The sequence below is a fragment of the Macadamia integrifolia genome, chromosome 12 (assembly GCF_013358625.1).
Source record: "Macadamia integrifolia cultivar HAES 741 chromosome 12, SCU_Mint_v3, whole genome shotgun sequence".
Lineage (NCBI taxonomy): Eukaryota > Viridiplantae > Streptophyta > Magnoliopsida > Proteales > Proteaceae > Macadamia > Macadamia integrifolia.
In genome coordinates this window covers 27,226,628-27,245,750 of record NC_056568.1, presented here as the reverse complement: position 1 = coordinate 27,245,750, position 19,123 = coordinate 27,226,628, and the positions used below count along the sequence as shown (strand labels likewise).

General features: G+C 33.9%; 1 protein-coding gene across 1 annotated transcript; it reads left to right on the top strand.

Annotated features, from left to right (window-relative positions):
* Window positions 1-11,466: 11,466 nt before the first annotated feature.
* Window positions 11,467-18,719, top strand: LOC122057705 (potassium transporter 5-like). Its single transcript, XM_042619914.1, has 8 exons — window positions 11,467-11,735; window positions 11,911-12,136; window positions 12,274-12,522; window positions 14,148-14,198; window positions 16,188-16,448; window positions 16,566-16,733; window positions 16,818-17,072; window positions 17,401-18,719. Exons 1-8 carry the CDS (start codon window positions 11,526-11,528, stop codon window positions 18,348-18,350), a joined length of 2,370 nt encoding a protein of 789 aa, XP_042475848.1. The 5' UTR covers window positions 11,467-11,525; the 3' UTR covers window positions 18,351-18,719.
* Window positions 18,720-19,123: the final 404 nt, after the last annotated feature.

Here is a 19,123-nt window from a genome sequence, read left to right as displayed (position 1 = left end):
CCATCTAGCACTCATGGGAAGATACCAACTGATCATTCAAGTACAAAAAGTATATAAAATTAGTGTTTTTACTCTAAACTAAAAAAAATAAAGAATCCAACTAATAATATTTTCATCAAGTTGAGCCAAAGGCATGCTCCAAAGTTGCTAGTATCTCTTCGTAAATCGAGATTCCCCTATACGCAGTACAAATTATCATATGTTCTCCATATCTAATGGAATATTTTGGACTATCCCCATTGGAGCTTTCAAGATAGGAGTTGTCAACCAAATTTAGGTAAGCCCTTGCTTCCCATTTTGAAGTAATCTAAAAATAAAAATTAATTAATGAATAAAAAAATGAGACAATTCTTGATTTCAAATTACATAATGGGAAGGTCTACTCGGAAAGTTTAGAGGTTCATTTTGTTTTACCAGTATAAAAACTTATTGCATTGAAAACTTGACATAAACAAGAGTGAAATTTTTGTCAATTATGTAGAACCTTATCATATTTCTTCATGATCTTTGAGAATGCAAAGAGTTTCAAAAATCTGATTAATGCAATTATTAAAAACGTCGATAACCTGCTACCAGAAATATATATTACCACTAACATAATAATTCTTTGTCCAGTTCTCAATTCTTCAGGGGATCTCAGAATAAGAAAAAATCAAATCTTGTTACTCCTCTATCCAAATCTTCAAATACAAGAAACACGAAGTTCCTCCCTACATCAAGGAAAATACAAAAATTAGAGATGAAAATACATAAATACTTGTAAATTGGAACTGTAAGAAAAAATAATCACACTAACTACATTCAATAACAAGGGCTTTCTTCAGAGTTAATCTATTTCCATGAACGGGACGAACCTGAGAGACTGAGACCACAATGTTCAATCTAACTAAAATTTCCACCGCAAATGAACCAGAAGTAGTAAAATCTGGTTTCTAAGCGAATATCTCGATCCAGAAATGCTTCAACTATAAATCAATCTGAAAATGCAGGCTTATACACAGTAGAGAAAAAGCATGAAAGTATGCAAGAATCAAAGAAGAAAGTAAGAAAGCAGTTTCTTTGTGATTTTCAGTGCTTTTTCAAAAACACTGAAAGAAAGAAAAAACGGAAGAAGAAGCATTAAAGCTCTGGTTCCACCATGAAGAACAAAACCAGATTCTGAAGAAGAAACCCAAAAATACCAGGAAAAAAGGGAAAGCGGTATTTATAGGAGAAGAGTAAGAGAGATTCTGAGGCTAAAACCGGCGGTTTTGTTGGAAACCTAATACTTAATAATTATAATTAATTATTACTCCCCTTTCTCCTCCACATTTAGGGAGAGAGAGAGAGGAGTTATAGAGAATTTATTATTAATTTTGATCATCTTCCATTTTGAGGGGTGAGAAGATAGGTGATTTTTTTTTTTTCAAATAATTATAGAGATTTAAATATGGAGAGAGAGAGAGAGAGAGAGAGAGAGAGAGAATTATAGTGAATTTATTATTATTAGTAATAATAATAATTATAGATAATTATAGTGAATTTATTATTATTATTAATTATGGAGAATTACAAAGAGTTTTGCTTCCCTTTTCTCCTCCACATTTAGGGAGAGAGAATTATATAATTATTATTTGTTTCATCTTCCATTTTGAGAGGTGAAAAGATGAGTGAGGTTTTTTTTTTTTTTTTTNTTTTTTAGTATATCTCTCTCCGTATTTACCTTTTTAATATATCCATAATTGTTCATTCCCTCCCCATTTTCTATAATTCTCTTTATTTCCTCTATACTCTCTCCCTTTCTCCTCCACGTTTAGAGAGAGAGAGAGAGAGAGAGAGAATTATAGTGCATTATTATTATTATTATTATTATTAATTATAGAGAATTATAGTGAATTATATAATTATTATTTGTTTCATCTTTAATTTTGAGGGGTTTTTTGTCATTTGGAGATTTTTTCAGGGTTTTTTTGTCATTTGGAAACTTTTTTGACTAGATGTCAATGGTTTTTTGGTCTTTTTGAACAAGTATACCAAAGGAGGGGAGTTTAGAGAGAAAGAGAATTATAGTGAGTTTATTATTATTAATAATAATTATAGAGAATTATAGTGCATTTAATAATAATAATAATAATAATAATTATAGAGAATTATAGAGAATTGTAGTGAATTATATAATTATTATTTGTTTCATCTTCAATTTTGAGGGGTTTTTTGTCATTTGGAGATTTTTTTAGTGTTTTTTGGTCATTTGAATTTTTTTTTTGAGTAGATGTCAATGGTTTTTTGGTCTTTTTGAAAAAAGTATACTAAAGAAGGGGAGTACGTACTTTTATATAGTAAAATAATAATAATTACATCCCCCTTTCTCCTCCTTGTTTAGAGAGAGAGAGAGAGAGAGAGAGAGAGGGAGAGAGAGAGAATTATAGTGAATTTATTATTATTACTATTATTATTATTATTATTATTATTATTATTGTTATTATTATTATTATTATTATTAATTATGGAGAATTATAAAGAGTTTTACTTCCTTTTTCTCCTCCACGTTTAGGGAAAGAGAATTATATAATTATTATTTGTTTCATTTTCCATTTTGAGGGTGAAAAGATGAGTGGGGTTTTTTTTTTGGTATATCTCTCTCTATATTTACCTTTTTAATATCTCCATAATTGTTCTAGGAATTACTTACCTTTTCTCCTACACGTTGGGAGAGAGAGAGAAAGATAATTATTATTAGGAATTACTTACCAAAGAGAGTGAGAGGATGAGTGGGGTTGTTTTTTTTTTTTTTAGTATATCTCTCTTGATATTTACCTTTTTAATATATCCATAATTGTTCATTCCTTCCCCATTCTCCATAATTCTCTTTATTTCCTCTATGCTCTCTCCCTTTTTCGTCCATGTTTAGAGAGAGAGAGAATTATAGTGAGTTTATTATTATTAATAATAATTATAGAGAATTATAGTGAATTTATTATTATTAATAATAATAATTATAGAGAATTATAGTGAATTATATAATTATTATTTGTTTCATCTTCCATTTTGAGGGGTTTTTTGTAATTTGGAGATTTTTTTCAGTGTTTTTTGGTCATTTGAAATTTTTTTGAGTAGATGTCAATGGTTTTTTGGTCTTTTTGAAAAAGTATACCAAAGAAGGGGAGTACGTACTTTTATATACTAAAATAATAATAATTACTTCCTTTTTTCTCCTCCATGTTTAGAGAGAGAGAGAGAGAGAGAGAGAGAGAGAATTATAGTGAATTTATTATTATTAGTAATAATAATAATTATTATTATTATTATTATTATTATTATTATTATTATTATTATTAATTATAGAGAATTATAAAGAGTTTTACTTCCTTTTTCTCCTCCACGTTTAGGGAGAGAGAATTATATAATTATTATTTGTTTCATCTTCCATTTTGAGGGGTGAAAAGACGAGTGGGGTTTTTTTTTAGTATCTCTCTCCATATTTTCCTTTTTAATATCTCCATAATTGTTCTAGGAATTACTTACCTTTTCTCCTACACGTTGAGAGAGAGAGAGAGAGAAAGAGATAATTATTATTAGGAATTACTTACCAAAGACACTGAGAGGATGAGTGGGGTCATTTTTTATTTTTTAGTATATCTCACTCGATATTTACCTTTTTAATATATCCATAATTGTTCATTCCTTCCCCATTCTCTATAATTCGCTCTATTTCCTCTATACACTTTTCCTTTCTCCTCCATGTTTAGAGAGAGAGAGATAATTATAGTGAGTTCATTATTATTAATAATAATTATAGGGAATTATAGTGAATTTAATAATAATAATAATAATAATAATAATAATAATAATAATAATTATAGAGAATTATAGTGAATTATATAATTATTATTTGTTTCATCTTCCATTTTGAGGGGTTTTTTGTCATTTGGAGATTTTTTTGCAGTGTTTTTTGGTCATTTGAAATTTTTTTTGAGTAGATGTCAATGGTTTTCTGGTCTTTATGAAAAAGTATACCAAAGAAGGGGAGTACGCACTTTTATATAGTAGTATGATATTATTATTATTATTATTATTATTATTATTATTATTATTATTATTATTATTATTATTATTAATTATGGAGAATTATAAAGAGTTTTACTTCCTTTTTCTCCTCCACGTTTAGGGAGAGAGAATTATATAATTATTATTTGTTTCATCTTCCATTTTGAGGGGTGAAAAGATGAGTGTGGTTTTTTTTTTAGTGTATCTCTCTCCATATTTACCTTTTTAATATCTCCATAATTGTTCTGGGAATTACTTCCCTTTTCTCTTGAGAGAGAGAGAGAGAGAGAGAGAGAGAGAGAGAGAGAGAGAGAGAGAGAGAGAGAGAGAGAGAAATAATATAGGAATTACTTATCAAAGACAGTGAGAGGATGAGTGGGGTTGTTTTTATTTACATTTTTAATATATCCATAATTGTTCATTCCCTCCCCATTCTCCATAATTCTCTCTATTTTCTCTATACTCTCTCTCTTTCTCCTCCACGTTTAGAGAGAGAGAGAGAGAGAGAGAGAGAGAGAATTATAGTGAGTTTATTATTATTAATAATAATTATAGAGAATTATAGTGAATTTATTAATAATAATAATAATAATAATAATTATAGAGTATTGTAGTGAATTATATAATTATTATTTGTTTCATCTTCCATTTTGAGGGGTTTTTTGTCATTTGGAGATTTTTTTCAATGCTTTTTGGTCATTTGAAAATTTTTTTGAGTAGATGTCAATGGTTTTTTGGTCTTTTTGAAAAAATATACCAAAGAAGGGGAGTACATACTTTTATATAGTAGTATGATATATATATATATATATATATATTGCTAACAACGGGTATCCAGGCCGAAGGCCTAACTAGTCTTGCCTAATACCCCTCAATATGTTGACATGCATTTTCATATATATATATATATATATATCCATGCATGCCTACAATCACTCCTACCACTGCTGCGCATTTTCCCATAAATCTTGAATTTTTCAATAAAAACTCTAAATATAATTTATTGAAACTAACTAAACTACCACGTGACAGATATTTAAATTCATATTCCATTTTCCAACAAAACACTATAGGTAAGTAGAGAACCCTTTTTGACCTAAAAAAAAAAATTATATCTTTCTGGCATGTGATTGTTCTATGACATCAAGTAGAGTGCATTCTCTCCCTCTCATCCAATCTTTCTTAAGGATATCTTCTAATGAGAAAATTCAAAGAAGAAATGGTCTATGAGTATTATGGTTAGATCATCTTCTAAGGATAATATAGTTATTAATGAAGCACACTATTTAGGACAATATTTGATTAGTAATTTATTTATTATTCAACTAACAATTTGTCATGATGCTCAAGCCTAGCCAGCCAACCAACCAACCTTTTCACTAGAAAAAGAAATGGTTTTCTATTAAACATAGGACCAAGTTTTCCTAAGGCCACGATGATTGGGAATTCATTCACCACAGTGCTATGGATAGACATGAGGGAATCGAGAGGATGTTTTGGGAAAAATACTAAAAATCTTATAAGGACTTATAAACCCTAGAATGATGCGTGAAGCATCCTTTATGAGTGAAGGAAATTTTTCTCCTTAAAACATATTCTTTGTGATTGTATGAACAGGTACATAAGTAACTAAATATCCATTCTTAAGAATCGGTTCAAAGCACTATTATCACATTGTCAAAAATTCTAAATTTTTTACATATGTATATAGGCAACTAAATATCCATTTTAAAGTATATAATTAATTAAATATTCATTTATAAGCATACAAATGATTAAATATCCATCTATAAATACACAAATAACCAAATAAAGACCTTTAAGCATACAAATAAAAATATGAACCAAATTTGTAATTAAAGAAAGAAATATCCATTACTAAGTATACCATTAATAAATCCAAAATTACCAAATTTTGATCACCAACACCAAATATATGATTCGGGTTTGAAATGGATCGCGACTGTTTCGATTATAACAGATTCTATACCAGAATTTCGATTCTGAAACCATTGGGAGACCCGTCTCAAAACCAACCCATCTCATTTATTAATCAGTTCCAAAATTTAGATCTAGACCAATACTTCCATGTTGTATTTTTCAAAAGGTTTAAAAAAAAAAAATCCATTTTGGTCCTTCTTCTGTGTGTGTGCCTCTTTAAGCGTAGGGTTGGCAGGGAACATTGATTAGGAATAAGGTGAATTTAAGATGTAGTCCTTCTTGCAACTTGAAGAATTGGCTAGTTGATTATTGACATTCCGGGTCATAGTTTTAAAAATCAGATCGAATCAGTCAGATTTTCTTGGATTGGATCGTTATTAATTGAGATTGATTACTGATCTGACAAATTCAATATCGATTTCGAATGGTAAGGTTTTAAGGGTAAAATGATTCAAAATACTATTTTTTTTAGACTCAATCCAATTTAAATCAATATGATTGAGGTTAATCTTGAGATCGATCCCGAGTTTTAAAACTTCTTTTTTATCCGAATATTATCTGGAACCGGGGAAACCTCTAAAATGTTATTAAATAAGAGAAACAAAATAATGAAGAAACAAAAGGGGGGACATAGTCCGTCTTACCCCAACTGATGATATACAAATCACTCTGACACTGGCAAAACTCAAAATGAAAACCTGCAAAAGAGGAAAGATTACATTCTAAAGATTGGTAATCCCGCTTTATCTTCCTGAACGATGTAACTAATATTAGATGGGAAAGCATTAGTACCATGGAAAATCGAATTTATAGTAGATTCACATGCAAAATTGACTAATCAATCCGTTGCGCGATTGCTTTCCTGAAATGAAAAGGAGATATGAGTTCTCAGGGAATTGCAGAGGTTGATTATTTCCTGAAACCAATACCAGCAACTCCCGAGTTTTAAAACCTCGCTCCGGGTTAAATAAGAGGGAAGAAGAAGCAAAGTGCATGGGGAGTTTGGGTAAAAAATTCCAAATTGAATTCTTTAACGGAATAGTCTCGATCAGGGTTTTATGTATTGGCCATATTGATGTTGGAATCGATATCATGGCTCGTATCCGTTGGTGTTGATCTCATCGGGTGGTTTTGCCAATACCGATACACATCAACCGATAAGGTCGAATACCAATGTGATATCTAAAATCATGGTCTCTCTCTGGTTTAAGGTCATGGTATCGAGTATTGGAATGGTCTTTGTCGATACTGATACAGTATTGATATGGATCAGCTTATCAACTTTGATCAAATGATTTTGCCCTTTTTTCTTTTTTTAAACCCTTGGTTTGTACCATTACACAGATACACAGATACAGGATTGGTGGGTGCTGAGACTCATCTGGATCATTCGATGCGGTTGATATGAGATTGATACTTCAAACCATATCTGTATGTGTACATTTCTCACATTTTACATACAATCAGGTGATGACATTTGTTCTTTTTCTTTCATAAATGTCCCTTCATAGCTTTTCATTATAACAGCATGAGCTTTAAACAAATATAACATTGAACCATACCAAAAGTGAATACATACATATGAAATGTACAAAAATAAATCTATGATTTCATGATGATATGTATTCTTTTATTTCCATGAATGCCCCTCCATACTATCCAAAAAAAAAATCATTATACTTCACATAGGGGCAAATCCCAAGTGCAGGCAAGAGGGTTATGAGTTGTGATCGATTATGGATTTAGTTATCGATATTGGTATTGATATTGATATTGGTTGTTTTTTGTTTTTTAAACCAAGGTGTCCAAGCTAGCTTACTCACCTCGACTAATTCTCAAAGAGACTAATATAAATATTGATATCTTAGTCGATACTAATATAATATCAATCTTCATATTGGCCAATATTGGATGGATCGATTGGTCAAATTTACTTTGCTTTTTATTTTTGTTTAGGGAAAAAGCTGGGCATGCTAGCGGATTACCTAAGATAAAGAATGCTAGCATCTACTGACCGTTAGATGATAATCTTGCATAATTTTCCCAGCACTGCCACTCAACGGTCACTCTCCCTCTCCCTTCCTTTTCATCTCCATTGCCCCCTCCCTTTCACGAAATCCATCGATCCCTTCTGCCAATTCTGAGTCTTCGCTTGCCCTTGGCTGCTAACCTCCGCTCATGCTCACTCGCTCATCCTTCTCGTTAAACCTCTGCAACTTACCATCTTACCCTGCCCCCCCCCCCCCCCACCTTCCCCTTCTCTCCTTCCCCTGCTCCCTCTTTCTGCGTCCGTACCTACCTATCTCTGCATCTCCCATTTCACAAACTCAAAAACCAATACCTATTATGCTCTCTGTACTTTGCCTCGCTCTCTTCTTCTTCTCTCTCTATACTTTGTGTGCAATGTTAACGAATCACAAACAATTACCAAAAAAAAATGATTCACAAACAGAGGTCATCTCTCATGGGAAAAGTTTGATTGGATCCTCCAAACAGAAGCACATAGAACAAAAGCAATCAAGCAAATGTGTTTTGATGAGTCGATCAGAAAGAACCCAGAAACCACCATTAAATGGATCTTCAATACAACATTTTTAGAAATATGGATTTTTGTGGATTTTTTTTTTAACTCCACGCACATTGGTTCTTTACTTCCTGGTGTCTATTCTCCCCCATATTTGAAATTCCCTTTTTACTTCACATTCTCTCTCTTTCTTTCTTCTGTATTTTTTCTATTTTTCTATTTTTTATTTTTTATTTTTTATTTTTTATTTTTTATTTTTTATTTTTTATTTTTTATTTTTTATTTTTTTATTTTATTTTTTTTACTGTTTTTCATCTTTTTCCTTCGTATCGCTTTCCATGGCTGGCTTTGATTGATTAAAATAAAAGATTTCAAATATAGGACCGCCTACATTTAATCTGATCTGCCTGAAGCAATAAGGCAAATGTCGAGGTCTTAGGACTTGGGTCAAGCAACGGCACGGGTTAGTAACAGAAAGAAAGAAAGAGGGAGAGAAAAGATGTAACAACATTGGACTGAAGGTTTGGATCTTATTCCCTCAATCCAATGGTGTTATAATTTAAGTTAATTAAATCCTATAGTTAAAATCTAACACATGCCTATCCCTCTCCCTTTTTTTTATATATATTTTATATTTGTTTCAATATCAAGATCAAATATTAAGAATATAATATGGCCGATACGAATAATCCAATACTTAAAACCTTGATTAATTGGTTATGACATGACCGAGTAAGGGGAAAGATTTAATTGGGCCCACACTTACAAAAGAACTAACGAAATAAAGTCAATCAGTCCCACTTGGACGGTTGAGAACTTTTGACTTTTAGGATGTCTTATTCCCTTCTACCATCTTTCCTATGATGTTTTTTTTTTTTGACCAGTATCCAAACCAAAACTAGTCCCACGGGCCATCTTTCCAACGATTACTTCTACTACATACGACAAGATACATGCGTGTTTGGCTTTGCCTTCCTACTCTCCTTTATATATAAATGGGAATGAGTTTCTCCGAGTATACCTTGTAGCTTATGTCAGGGAACATGCACAGGACCACTAATATGAATGAGATTTTTTATTTTATAAAAAATAGAACGATAATTCAAACTATTGTGTAAGAACACAGAAGTCATGTGATCAATTAGTGTTATTTCTCTCAAATAATTTTTATGGGATCGTGTTTTTTCTCTGATTATATATCATATGCTAGTATCTCTTTATGTCAATTTCTCTCCTTGGTAAATATATCATTTCAAAAGAGGGAAGGGAGATAGAGACATTAGGGTATGCTACGCAGCCTCTTTTCTTTGACCTTTTTTTTTTCAATTAATTAATTTTTTATAAGGTAGCATTAGTTACGGTATGGCTGTCAAAAGTTGGCATGCATTGATAGGTCTAACTTGAACTAATACCCGATCAATTTCTAAACATGCATGTGGGGCTCAAGCTCCAACAAATTAATAATCCGACATTTTGTTGTGCAAGGTAATGTTTGACAGTCGAGACGAATCAAATATTGTGATCGATCGATAATTGATTGTGTTATAAACCAATTAGCCCATATTTATGGGCCCGTTTGTAAAACAATTAGTCAAATAACCTAATTATCTTGAGCTTGATTACAAAATAGAAACCGATATGCCAAACATAAATGTATCTATGTTGTAGCCTATGAAGCCCATTCACCTAAAGTGTGTGGGGCCTTACACCCTAAGTTACGGTCCCTTTGCTAAGAGAACCCCCTCCATATATATTGTAGGTAGAGGGTTGCCCACAGAGATAGTGTGGGGCCTTACACCCTAAGTTACGGTCTTCTTTTTCTTTTTCTTTTGTTTTTTTTCTTTTTTTTTTTTTTTTTTGGTGAAAAGGGTACTTTCAATTTGCCAAGAGAAACCTCTCCCTATATATTGTAGGTAGAGGGTTGCCCATAAATATAGTGTGGCACCTTACACCCTAAGTTACAGTCGTTTTGCTAATAGAAACCTCTCCCTATATATTGTAGGAAGAGAGTTGTCCACAGAGATACTATGGGGCCTTACACCCTAAGTTACACTCGTTTTGTTAAGAGAAACCTCTCCCTATATATTGTAGGTAGAGGGTTGCCCACAATGATAGTAACGGGGGAATCTCCTATGCCACACAAATCATGGTGCAAAAGAAAATTTGTGAATAAAAAGGTTAACATGATTAAAGAGGAGAGAGAGTGATACTGAGAAACCCACATGGTGATGATGTAAGAAAGCATGTGAAAGCATACCTATACCGTCCATTCAATGATCTTTTTCCAATAATATATATTAGAGGTCTTAATTTGCTTAACCATAATTGGTTTTTTTAATACTCTCTTGTCACAAGTGATTTATTTTCATTGTAAAGTGCAATAATGACATATAAACAATGAAGGAAAAGAATCAACACGAAGACCAAGTACAATTTCCTTCTTTCATGGGGTTCTCTATTATTTTCCCTCTCATATTCTAATCATGTGAATCTTCAGAACTTCTATACGTACGTTTACCTGCTCATACAGTTCATGTGTCAAAATGTCTCATTTATAGCCATTCATAAAAACAAAAAGGAAGAATATTAACACCTAGAAAACACATACAGATGAACATACATATAGAGGATCTCAACTATGTAGATGTCGCGTGGAGTTCCATCTCAGAAGCCTCACAAATTTGTGTTTTGAAAACAAAATCCCAAACAATAATTATGATTTTTTTTTGGGTAAAAATAATTGTTGATTGACCAGATTATATGATATTCTTTTTGTCTTATTTGGTTTACATCAGATAGTGAAAGGCACAAAAAGGTCTATACTTATGAGCAGGTATCTATGGACGGGCCCTTCTAAAGGTCTCTACTTATAAGCAGGTATCTATGGACGGGCCCTTCTATAAACCTTTATAAATATCCTCGAGATACCCTATTAAGTCTTCCATCTTTTACAATCTCAATCTCTCTCTCTCTCTCTCTCTCTCTCTTTATCTCTCTTTCTTTCTTTTAGAGTGAGAATTCAATAGAAGAGAAGATGTCAAGAAGAATAAGTGATGATGCAGTGGTCGTGGTAGAGGTAGAAGACGACGCCTCCTCTGATGGGAAACGAAGCTCACAAGACGAAGGAGTAATCAACAAGGAACTAGAAGAGAAGAAGCTTTCATGGCAAAACCTCCGCCGACATGACTCCTTGTTCGCCGAATCCGGTAAATTAGGTGGTCGGGATGCCCACCACCATTCCAAGGTGTCTCTCTCTCTCTTTCTCTCTCTAAAAATGAATTGATATGGTTTAATATGATTTTGTGGTCCATCATCTTTCTTTCTTTCTTTCTTTCTTTCAAGTGATTTGATGTGAGTTGGTATGATCATAAGTTCTTCACCTATAAGTTAATTATCGCAACTCTATATCTGTGTATCAGGTGGTGGATCGAACGGTGATATTGCAACTAGCGTTCCAGAGCATAGGTATAGTATATGGTGACATCGGGACGTCACCATTGTATGTATACTCAAGCACGTTTTCTGATGGGATCAAGAACAACGATGACATACTTGGTGTTCTATCCATCATAATCTACACGCTTTCCCTTCTCCCTCTCATCAAGTACATCTTCATCGTTCTCCAAGCCAATGACAACGGCGATGGTAATGTAATCAAATCACATCTCTTTCAATGCACTTGTCATGCCACGTAACAAGATAAAATTACTGAGTATTTTGAGAATAATTTTATAGATTTGAAATGGAAATTTGAATTATTTATTTATTTTATTGGTTGGTAGGAGGAACTTTCGCGCTATATTCGTTGATATGTAGGTATGCTAAGGTGGGGCTGATACCAAGTCAACAAGCGGAGGACAAAGAAGTGTCAAACTTCCAGTTAGAATTACCCAATCGCCGCCTCCAACGAGCGTCGAAGGTGAAGGCGAAGCTTGAGAATAGCAAATTCGCTAAGAATTTCATCCTTTTCGCTACCATGTTAGGTACTTCTATGGTCATCGGTGATGGCATTCTCACCCCTTCTATCTCAGGTTCTCTCTCTTTCTCTCTCTCTCTATCTCTATCTTTATCTCTAATTTTCCTCTCTCTCTACACGTAACACCTGTACCAGACAAAGAGAACGGTACTTTATTTAGAAAAATAGGACAAGTGTTAATACATGCAGCGTGCACGCATGTGCAGGTGAGCCTACGTCATAATTACTGTCCTTAGAAGCTAGCACCAAAGGTATAATATGGTATTGGGTGCCGTATCGGTTACTGTTGAAATCAATATTCTTAACATAAATATTGGTTTAATTGGTCCAATTTCAAATAAGAAGTTAATTTTTATTTAAAGAAAATTCAATCTTTGATCTTATTTGATTAATTTGTGTTGATTCAACCAATATTGATATATATATTGATTAATATGATAACGATATTTAAAACCTTGATTGACTCCGAAGCATTATAGATCTAAATAAAGAACAAGTCACAATGACTAAATTGGTATTATTTTTTTTTTTTTTTTTTGGGAGGGGATTGTGAAGTGTATTAAATTTTCCCGAATGAAGGTGTGAAGCCCAAAAGAGTGATGATGTCCATGATTGATGGATCGAAGTTCTTTGAAGTATGCTACACATTATAGCGTAAATACATTGGCTATGAACCCTCAAACACATAATCCAAGTTCTGAATATGCAATTTAAGGTGCTTTCAGTTCTAGGATTTGTGCTATACAATGTAGCGCACTACAGAGGATTCTCACACACGATTGATTGTCTTTCTATGTATTTATCAATAACTAAAAAAAAAAAATATGTGCATGCATGATATCGTCATATGTTTTTTTATTTTTTTATTCTCTTTCTTTCTTGACGCTTTGTCTTCCACATCTTAAATTAACCCTTAAATAAATAAATAATTGAAAAGTGTGGGTCCCACCAATTAAAAAAAGGCCAAAACTCACATATCTAGGTTCTGATATTCATGTGTACTAATGCAATAGTCAACTCTTTTATGAGGCAAAGAGAACCTAGTGGTTGAGGGGGCAGCTTCATTGAATAAATTTTTCTGTTTCTCACTATCTACCTTTGAAAAAGTTCCATGATCATCTCATGCATGAGACTTGAGAGTGAACCAATTGCCTCACCAGTCTAGTCTTTAGTTTTTTCTTTCTTTATGACTTTAAATGTAGTCCCCACCATTTTTATATAATGTCATCCCACCATTTTTATATAATGTCATGGTTTGTGTGACTATGACTTTAGATCTCTTATTCCGGAAATTTGTCTAGAGAAAATAGTAAATAAAAAAATTAAAAATGAAGAACTAGGAGGATATTCGAGTCTGGATCCCCTTCTCTGTAGGTAATCACCCCACTCCATCTCACACCGTTTATGGGTTGTGAGGACCACCTTTGAGATGTGAAGATCACAGTTCATGGATGGTGTGAAATGGATCGAGGTGATTACCTTCAGGGGAGAGGAACCTAATTCAAGATACTCTACTACACATGATGTGAAGACGGGGAAAGGGTTTTCAGTTTTTTTTTTTTTTTTTTTTTTTTTTTTTTTTTGATGATGTATATAGTTTGGTTTTTTTCATATGTATGTTTATATGTTCTAACTTTAATTAATTTCACTTTCAATTTTTCTTATGGCACGGCATCGCAGTCTTATCAGCAGTGGGAGGTATCACGCAAGCTACAAGTGCAGTGAGTCAAAGTATATACCTGCTCTCTATATCTTTTATCTATCATAGAAATTAATTAAGAAATGATATATGATGAAAATATTATTTGGAAAAGGGTTTTATGTGCCTACCATAGAGAGTATACATTAATTAGTAAATTATTTTGTTGCTTCTCATTGGTATGCTCCTAATGTTGCTTGCTTAGAGAAACCTCTCCCATATTATTATATGGGTAAGGGTTCTTTGAGTCTCCATTGGCTTATCTTGCATAGGCAGGCAGGCAGGCACAGTAATGAAGAGGGTGACAAATAGTGGGTTGGAAGGAGAATAATATTATTAATCATAATAATAATATTAAGAGCGGGTTAATTACTCCTTTTCAGGCTTCTTTTTCCCTAACAATAAATTATGTGTAAGAGCGTCGAGAACACTAGTAATTTACTGAATCTTTTTCCATAATATATTTAACCTCATTTCTTCATTGCTTTCTCCGTGAAGTAGGAGAGTAGAATCCATGACCTTTTGTGATCGTTTTTACCTTTTGGCTGGGGTATCAATCACCATGCTAGCAATTATCTTCTTGATTAACTATTTTCAAAACGGCAAGATGATAGCTTAGACCAACATGATCAGCTTAGAAACTAGTATCATCTGGACACTTTTTAAATAAGTAAACATGCTTAGTTCACGTGACTCCAACCACTGACTCCAACCACTGGAGAAGGCCATAATTTATATAGCCTTACCTTTGTTTTGCGGAGAGACTTTTTCTTTTTCTTAAATGTATTGGAATCGTTCTTTGCCGATATTGATTTAGATTGGACTGTATCAGTATCGATCTTAATAGAATAGATTTACCTCTGATTTTCTTCAAAAAATTTGGGCTTTTTAAATCTTTTTACCGTTTGTCTATACTGATACGTGGATCAGTATCTTTGCCTACCAATATCAAGAAGAGTTGCCCAATTCAAGCAATCTGATACCGATTCCTTGAACCACATGACCCGGATGGAAGTTTGGGAAAAAGCATCGTAAAAATTAAAGAGAAAAGGTTCTCTGAACTACCAGTGTAGGGTATACATTACCACTTGTGTTTATATCTCTCTCTTCTTTTTGGCATGAAATGGCTTTATTACCCTCCAATATATGATACCATTTTACTGTACCTCATAAGAGAGCTTTTCTATGTCGTTTACTCAGAAAGCCCTCTCCCAAATTTTGAAAAAATAGAATTTTCTTATATAATCTCATAGAGGCAGTATTCCTTCATTGACATCCCTTGGCTAAGGGGTTCGGATGGTGCGTAAAAGATATCGGGGAATAGTAGAAGAGTATTATTGACTTAGTACCATAGGAGGCAGAACATTTACCACCGTAGATAGGTGTTCTTTCATAGGGGATGAAAACTTTCTCCTAAAATCATGGATCAAATTTTCTTACATTCACAGTGAAGAGAGAAATCTATTCATCCACCATTTTTGATGTCCTAGAACAGTGCCAAGGGTATTACAGACGTGAAAGTGGAGTAATAATGTGGGTGAAACTCTCCTAAAACCATCATAATCTATTCATCTCTCACCATGTTTAGTAGAACCCATATGAAGGGGACAAATTGTGCTTGCAGAGTGAATTCTATAGGAAGATACTAGTACTCAGTTCCTTCCCTGCAAAGCTGTGAGTCAGAGAGAGAGAGAGAGAGAGAGAGAGATGGGAGGCCATGTTTGGTAGAAACCCATCAGAAGTAGACAAATTGTGCTTGCAGAGTGAATACTTTAGGAAAATACTACTACTCAGTTCCTTCTCTGCAAAGCTGTGTGGGGGGGGGGGTGTTGAGAGAGAGATGGGAGGCCATGTTAGGTAGAAACCCATCAGAAGTAGACAAATTGTGCTTGCAGAGTGAGCACTATAGGAAGATACTAGTACTCAGTTCCTTACTGCAAAGCTGTGTGTGTGTGTGAAAGAGAGAGACGTATGAGAAGAAATCTTCATCTGTTTTGACTTAATTCCTGATAAATATGCAGATGGAATTGTTTGGATATCAGTGGGGATATTGATATGTCTGTTCCTATGTCAAAGATTTGGAACTGACAAAGTTGGGTATAGCTTTGCTCCAATTATATGTGTATGGTTTGCCTTCATCGGCGGCACTGGTCTTTTCAACTTCATCAAGTATGATCCTGCTGTTATAAAGGCCCTTAACCCAAAATACATCATAGATTACTTCCACAGAAACAAGAAGCAAGCATGGATTTCTCTTGGCGGTATCGTACTTGCTGCAACAGGTTGGTTTATCTAATCATAACTTCACTTGGTTGGTGTCTGTAATCCATTAATTTGCAATCAATTCTATTCTTCCATTCCAAGTATGTGTGAGTGTCTCTGAAATTGGATTGATGCAGGAACTGAAGCATTGTTTGCTGATGTTGGACACTTCACAGTTAGATCAATACAAATAAGTATGTGCTCAATAACATTCCCTTCTCTTATCTTGGCATACACTGGCCAAGCATCCTACCTCCGTAAGCATAATGAAGACGTAGCTCATACATTTTATAAATCAATTCCAGGTGAAGATTGTAGCCTTTAGTCCTGTATTTATAGTTGAGACACAATTGGGATACAGTTTTTATTAAGTTGCAATAATATTGCAGGTGGTTTGTATTGGCCTATGTTTGTGGTAGCCATTATGGCAGCAATCATAGCCAGTCAAGCCATGATCTCTGGTACCTTCTCCATCATCCAACAGTCATTGTCACTTGGATGCTTCCCTCGTGTCAAGATAGTTCACACATCAGCAAAGTATGAAGGACAAGTTTACATCCCTGAGATCAATTACATGCTAATGGTGGCTTCTGTAGCAGTTACTCTGGCTTTCAAGACAACTACTAAGATTGGAAATGCCTACGGTATGAACTATGAACTACACCAACCATCTCTATACTTCTCTAGTTTAATGGCCTTTAAATATCCGCTAGTGTTTTGATTTCTCAATGCTATAGGGATTACAACCAAGCTGTTTTGGGTTGGACCCTTCAACATGATATCAGAGTCTTGTATGAGTTATAAAATTTATATCCCCATATCGGTTTGTTATGGTTCTTGGTGCCTTCATATACTTGAGTACTCTCCACCTAATGCCTTAAGGTTCTAGGTTGGATTCCACGTGACTGATCCTGATTCCTATATGTACACATTTGGTTTCTGACAGATCAATCCTTCTCTGGTTTTGTGCAGGGATTGCTGTGGTGTTTGTGATGACGCTCACATCATGCTTTTTAGTACTGATCATGATAATGATATGGAAAACCAACATACTCCTTGTAATTGTTTATGTTCTAACCATAGGCACGGTTGAGCTCCTTTATCTAAGTTCAGTGCTCTACAAATTTGATCAAGGTGGGTATCTCCCCTTGGCATTTTCTGCTTTCCTAATGTCCATAATGTTTGTGTGGAACTATGTACACCGAAAGAAATACTATTATGAGCTAGAGCACAAGACATCCCCTGCAAAGCTTAAAGAGATAGCCTCAAACACCAACTTAAACCGAATCCCTGGACTCGCCATCTTCTACTCTGAACTAGTACAAGGGATCCCACCCATCTTCGAGCACTACATAGCAAATGTTCCAGCATTGCATTCAGTCCTTGTCTTCGTCTCTATCAAATCACTACCAATGAGCAAGGTTCCAGTGGAGGAGCGGTTCCTCTTCAGGCGAGTTGAGCCACGTGAACTTAATGTCTTCCGTTGTGTTGTTAGGTATGGATACACTGATATACACAATGAGAATGAGCCCTTTGAAAGAACTTTGGTGAACAGATTAAAGGAGTACATAAGTGAGGACTTGTGGATATCTCCGGTAATGGGCAGTGGCAGCGGAGGGGAAGGAAGCATTGAGATGAATGCTAGAAGTGTGGAGGAGGGGGGAAGGACTACTGTTGATGAAGAGAAGAAAGGTGAAGTAGTGGAGTATGAGCTAAAGGAGGTGGACAGGGGTCGGCAAGCAGGCATCGTTCACTTAATTGGCGAGAGTGATGTGATGGCTGGAAAAGGTTCTGGATTTGGTAAGAAGGTATTGATAAACTATGCTTATAACTTCTTGAGGAGGAATTTGAGACAAAATTCTAAGGTGTTTGATATCCCTCCTACGCGTCTCCTGAAAGTAGGAATGACATATGATCTTTAGATCATCAGGGAATGAAGGACTACGAAAAGAAAGGAACAAAAGGTAACTGAATCTCTCTCTCTCTCTCTCTGTCTCTCACACACACTCTCTTTTTTACAATGGACACCTTAATGGAAAATGAAAAGGAGCAGAAATCAAGTTACAAGAGAAGCAGAGTTGACCACACCAGAGTTATATTTGTACATGGAATACAGGAATTATCAAATATTAAATAAATGGGTCCTTAATTTCTTTTCCTCTTTCAATAACTAGTGCTTGAAGAAAAAAATTGTGATGTAAGCATCCTGTAACGGGTTATGTACATTAACTTGTATTTCAGAAACTTGCAGTTTATGATTGGAAGTACTTATCTTTGCATTTTGTTATTTACTTTTGTTTTCCTCAATTGAATTTATTCTTTAAGAAGATATTCTATTCATAGTTGTCACGACGCCAATGTGAGCCAAGTCGTTGGAGGGCTGTTTAAGCTCTTAAGTGACAAGCGTCCGACTGAAGGTGAACAAGAAAACCAAGTGTTATTTTTAATTTTCCCTATTTGCTAAAACTATTTAGTAAGCTGCATATACCTTATATCATAAAAAAATCAACATTAAGCCACATCAAGCCATTATAAATCAACATTTAGCCACATCAAATCTAAAAAATCAACATTTAGAGAAATGTGCTTGGTCTATAATAAGTTTGATTGATCAAATGAATTTATTTTTATATGAGACTTTTTGTATTAGGTATAACATAAAACCAGCTTTCCAACAAGTCTAAGATTACTAAAA

Bases quoted from the DNA above. Each gene is read 5' to 3' on its own strand.
- LOC122057705 (XM_042619914.1), top strand. From the start codon at position 11,526: ATGTCAAGAAGAATAAGTGATGATGCAGTGGTCGTGGTAGAGGTAGAA. The intron at 12,137-12,273 runs GTAATGTAATCA...ATTGGTTGGTAG, and splicing joins AGCCAATGACAACGGCGATG to GAGGAACTTTCGCGCTATAT. The intron at 12,523-14,147 runs GTTCTCTCTCTT...ACGGCATCGCAG, and splicing joins TCTCACCCCTTCTATCTCAG to TCTTATCAGCAGTGGGAGGT.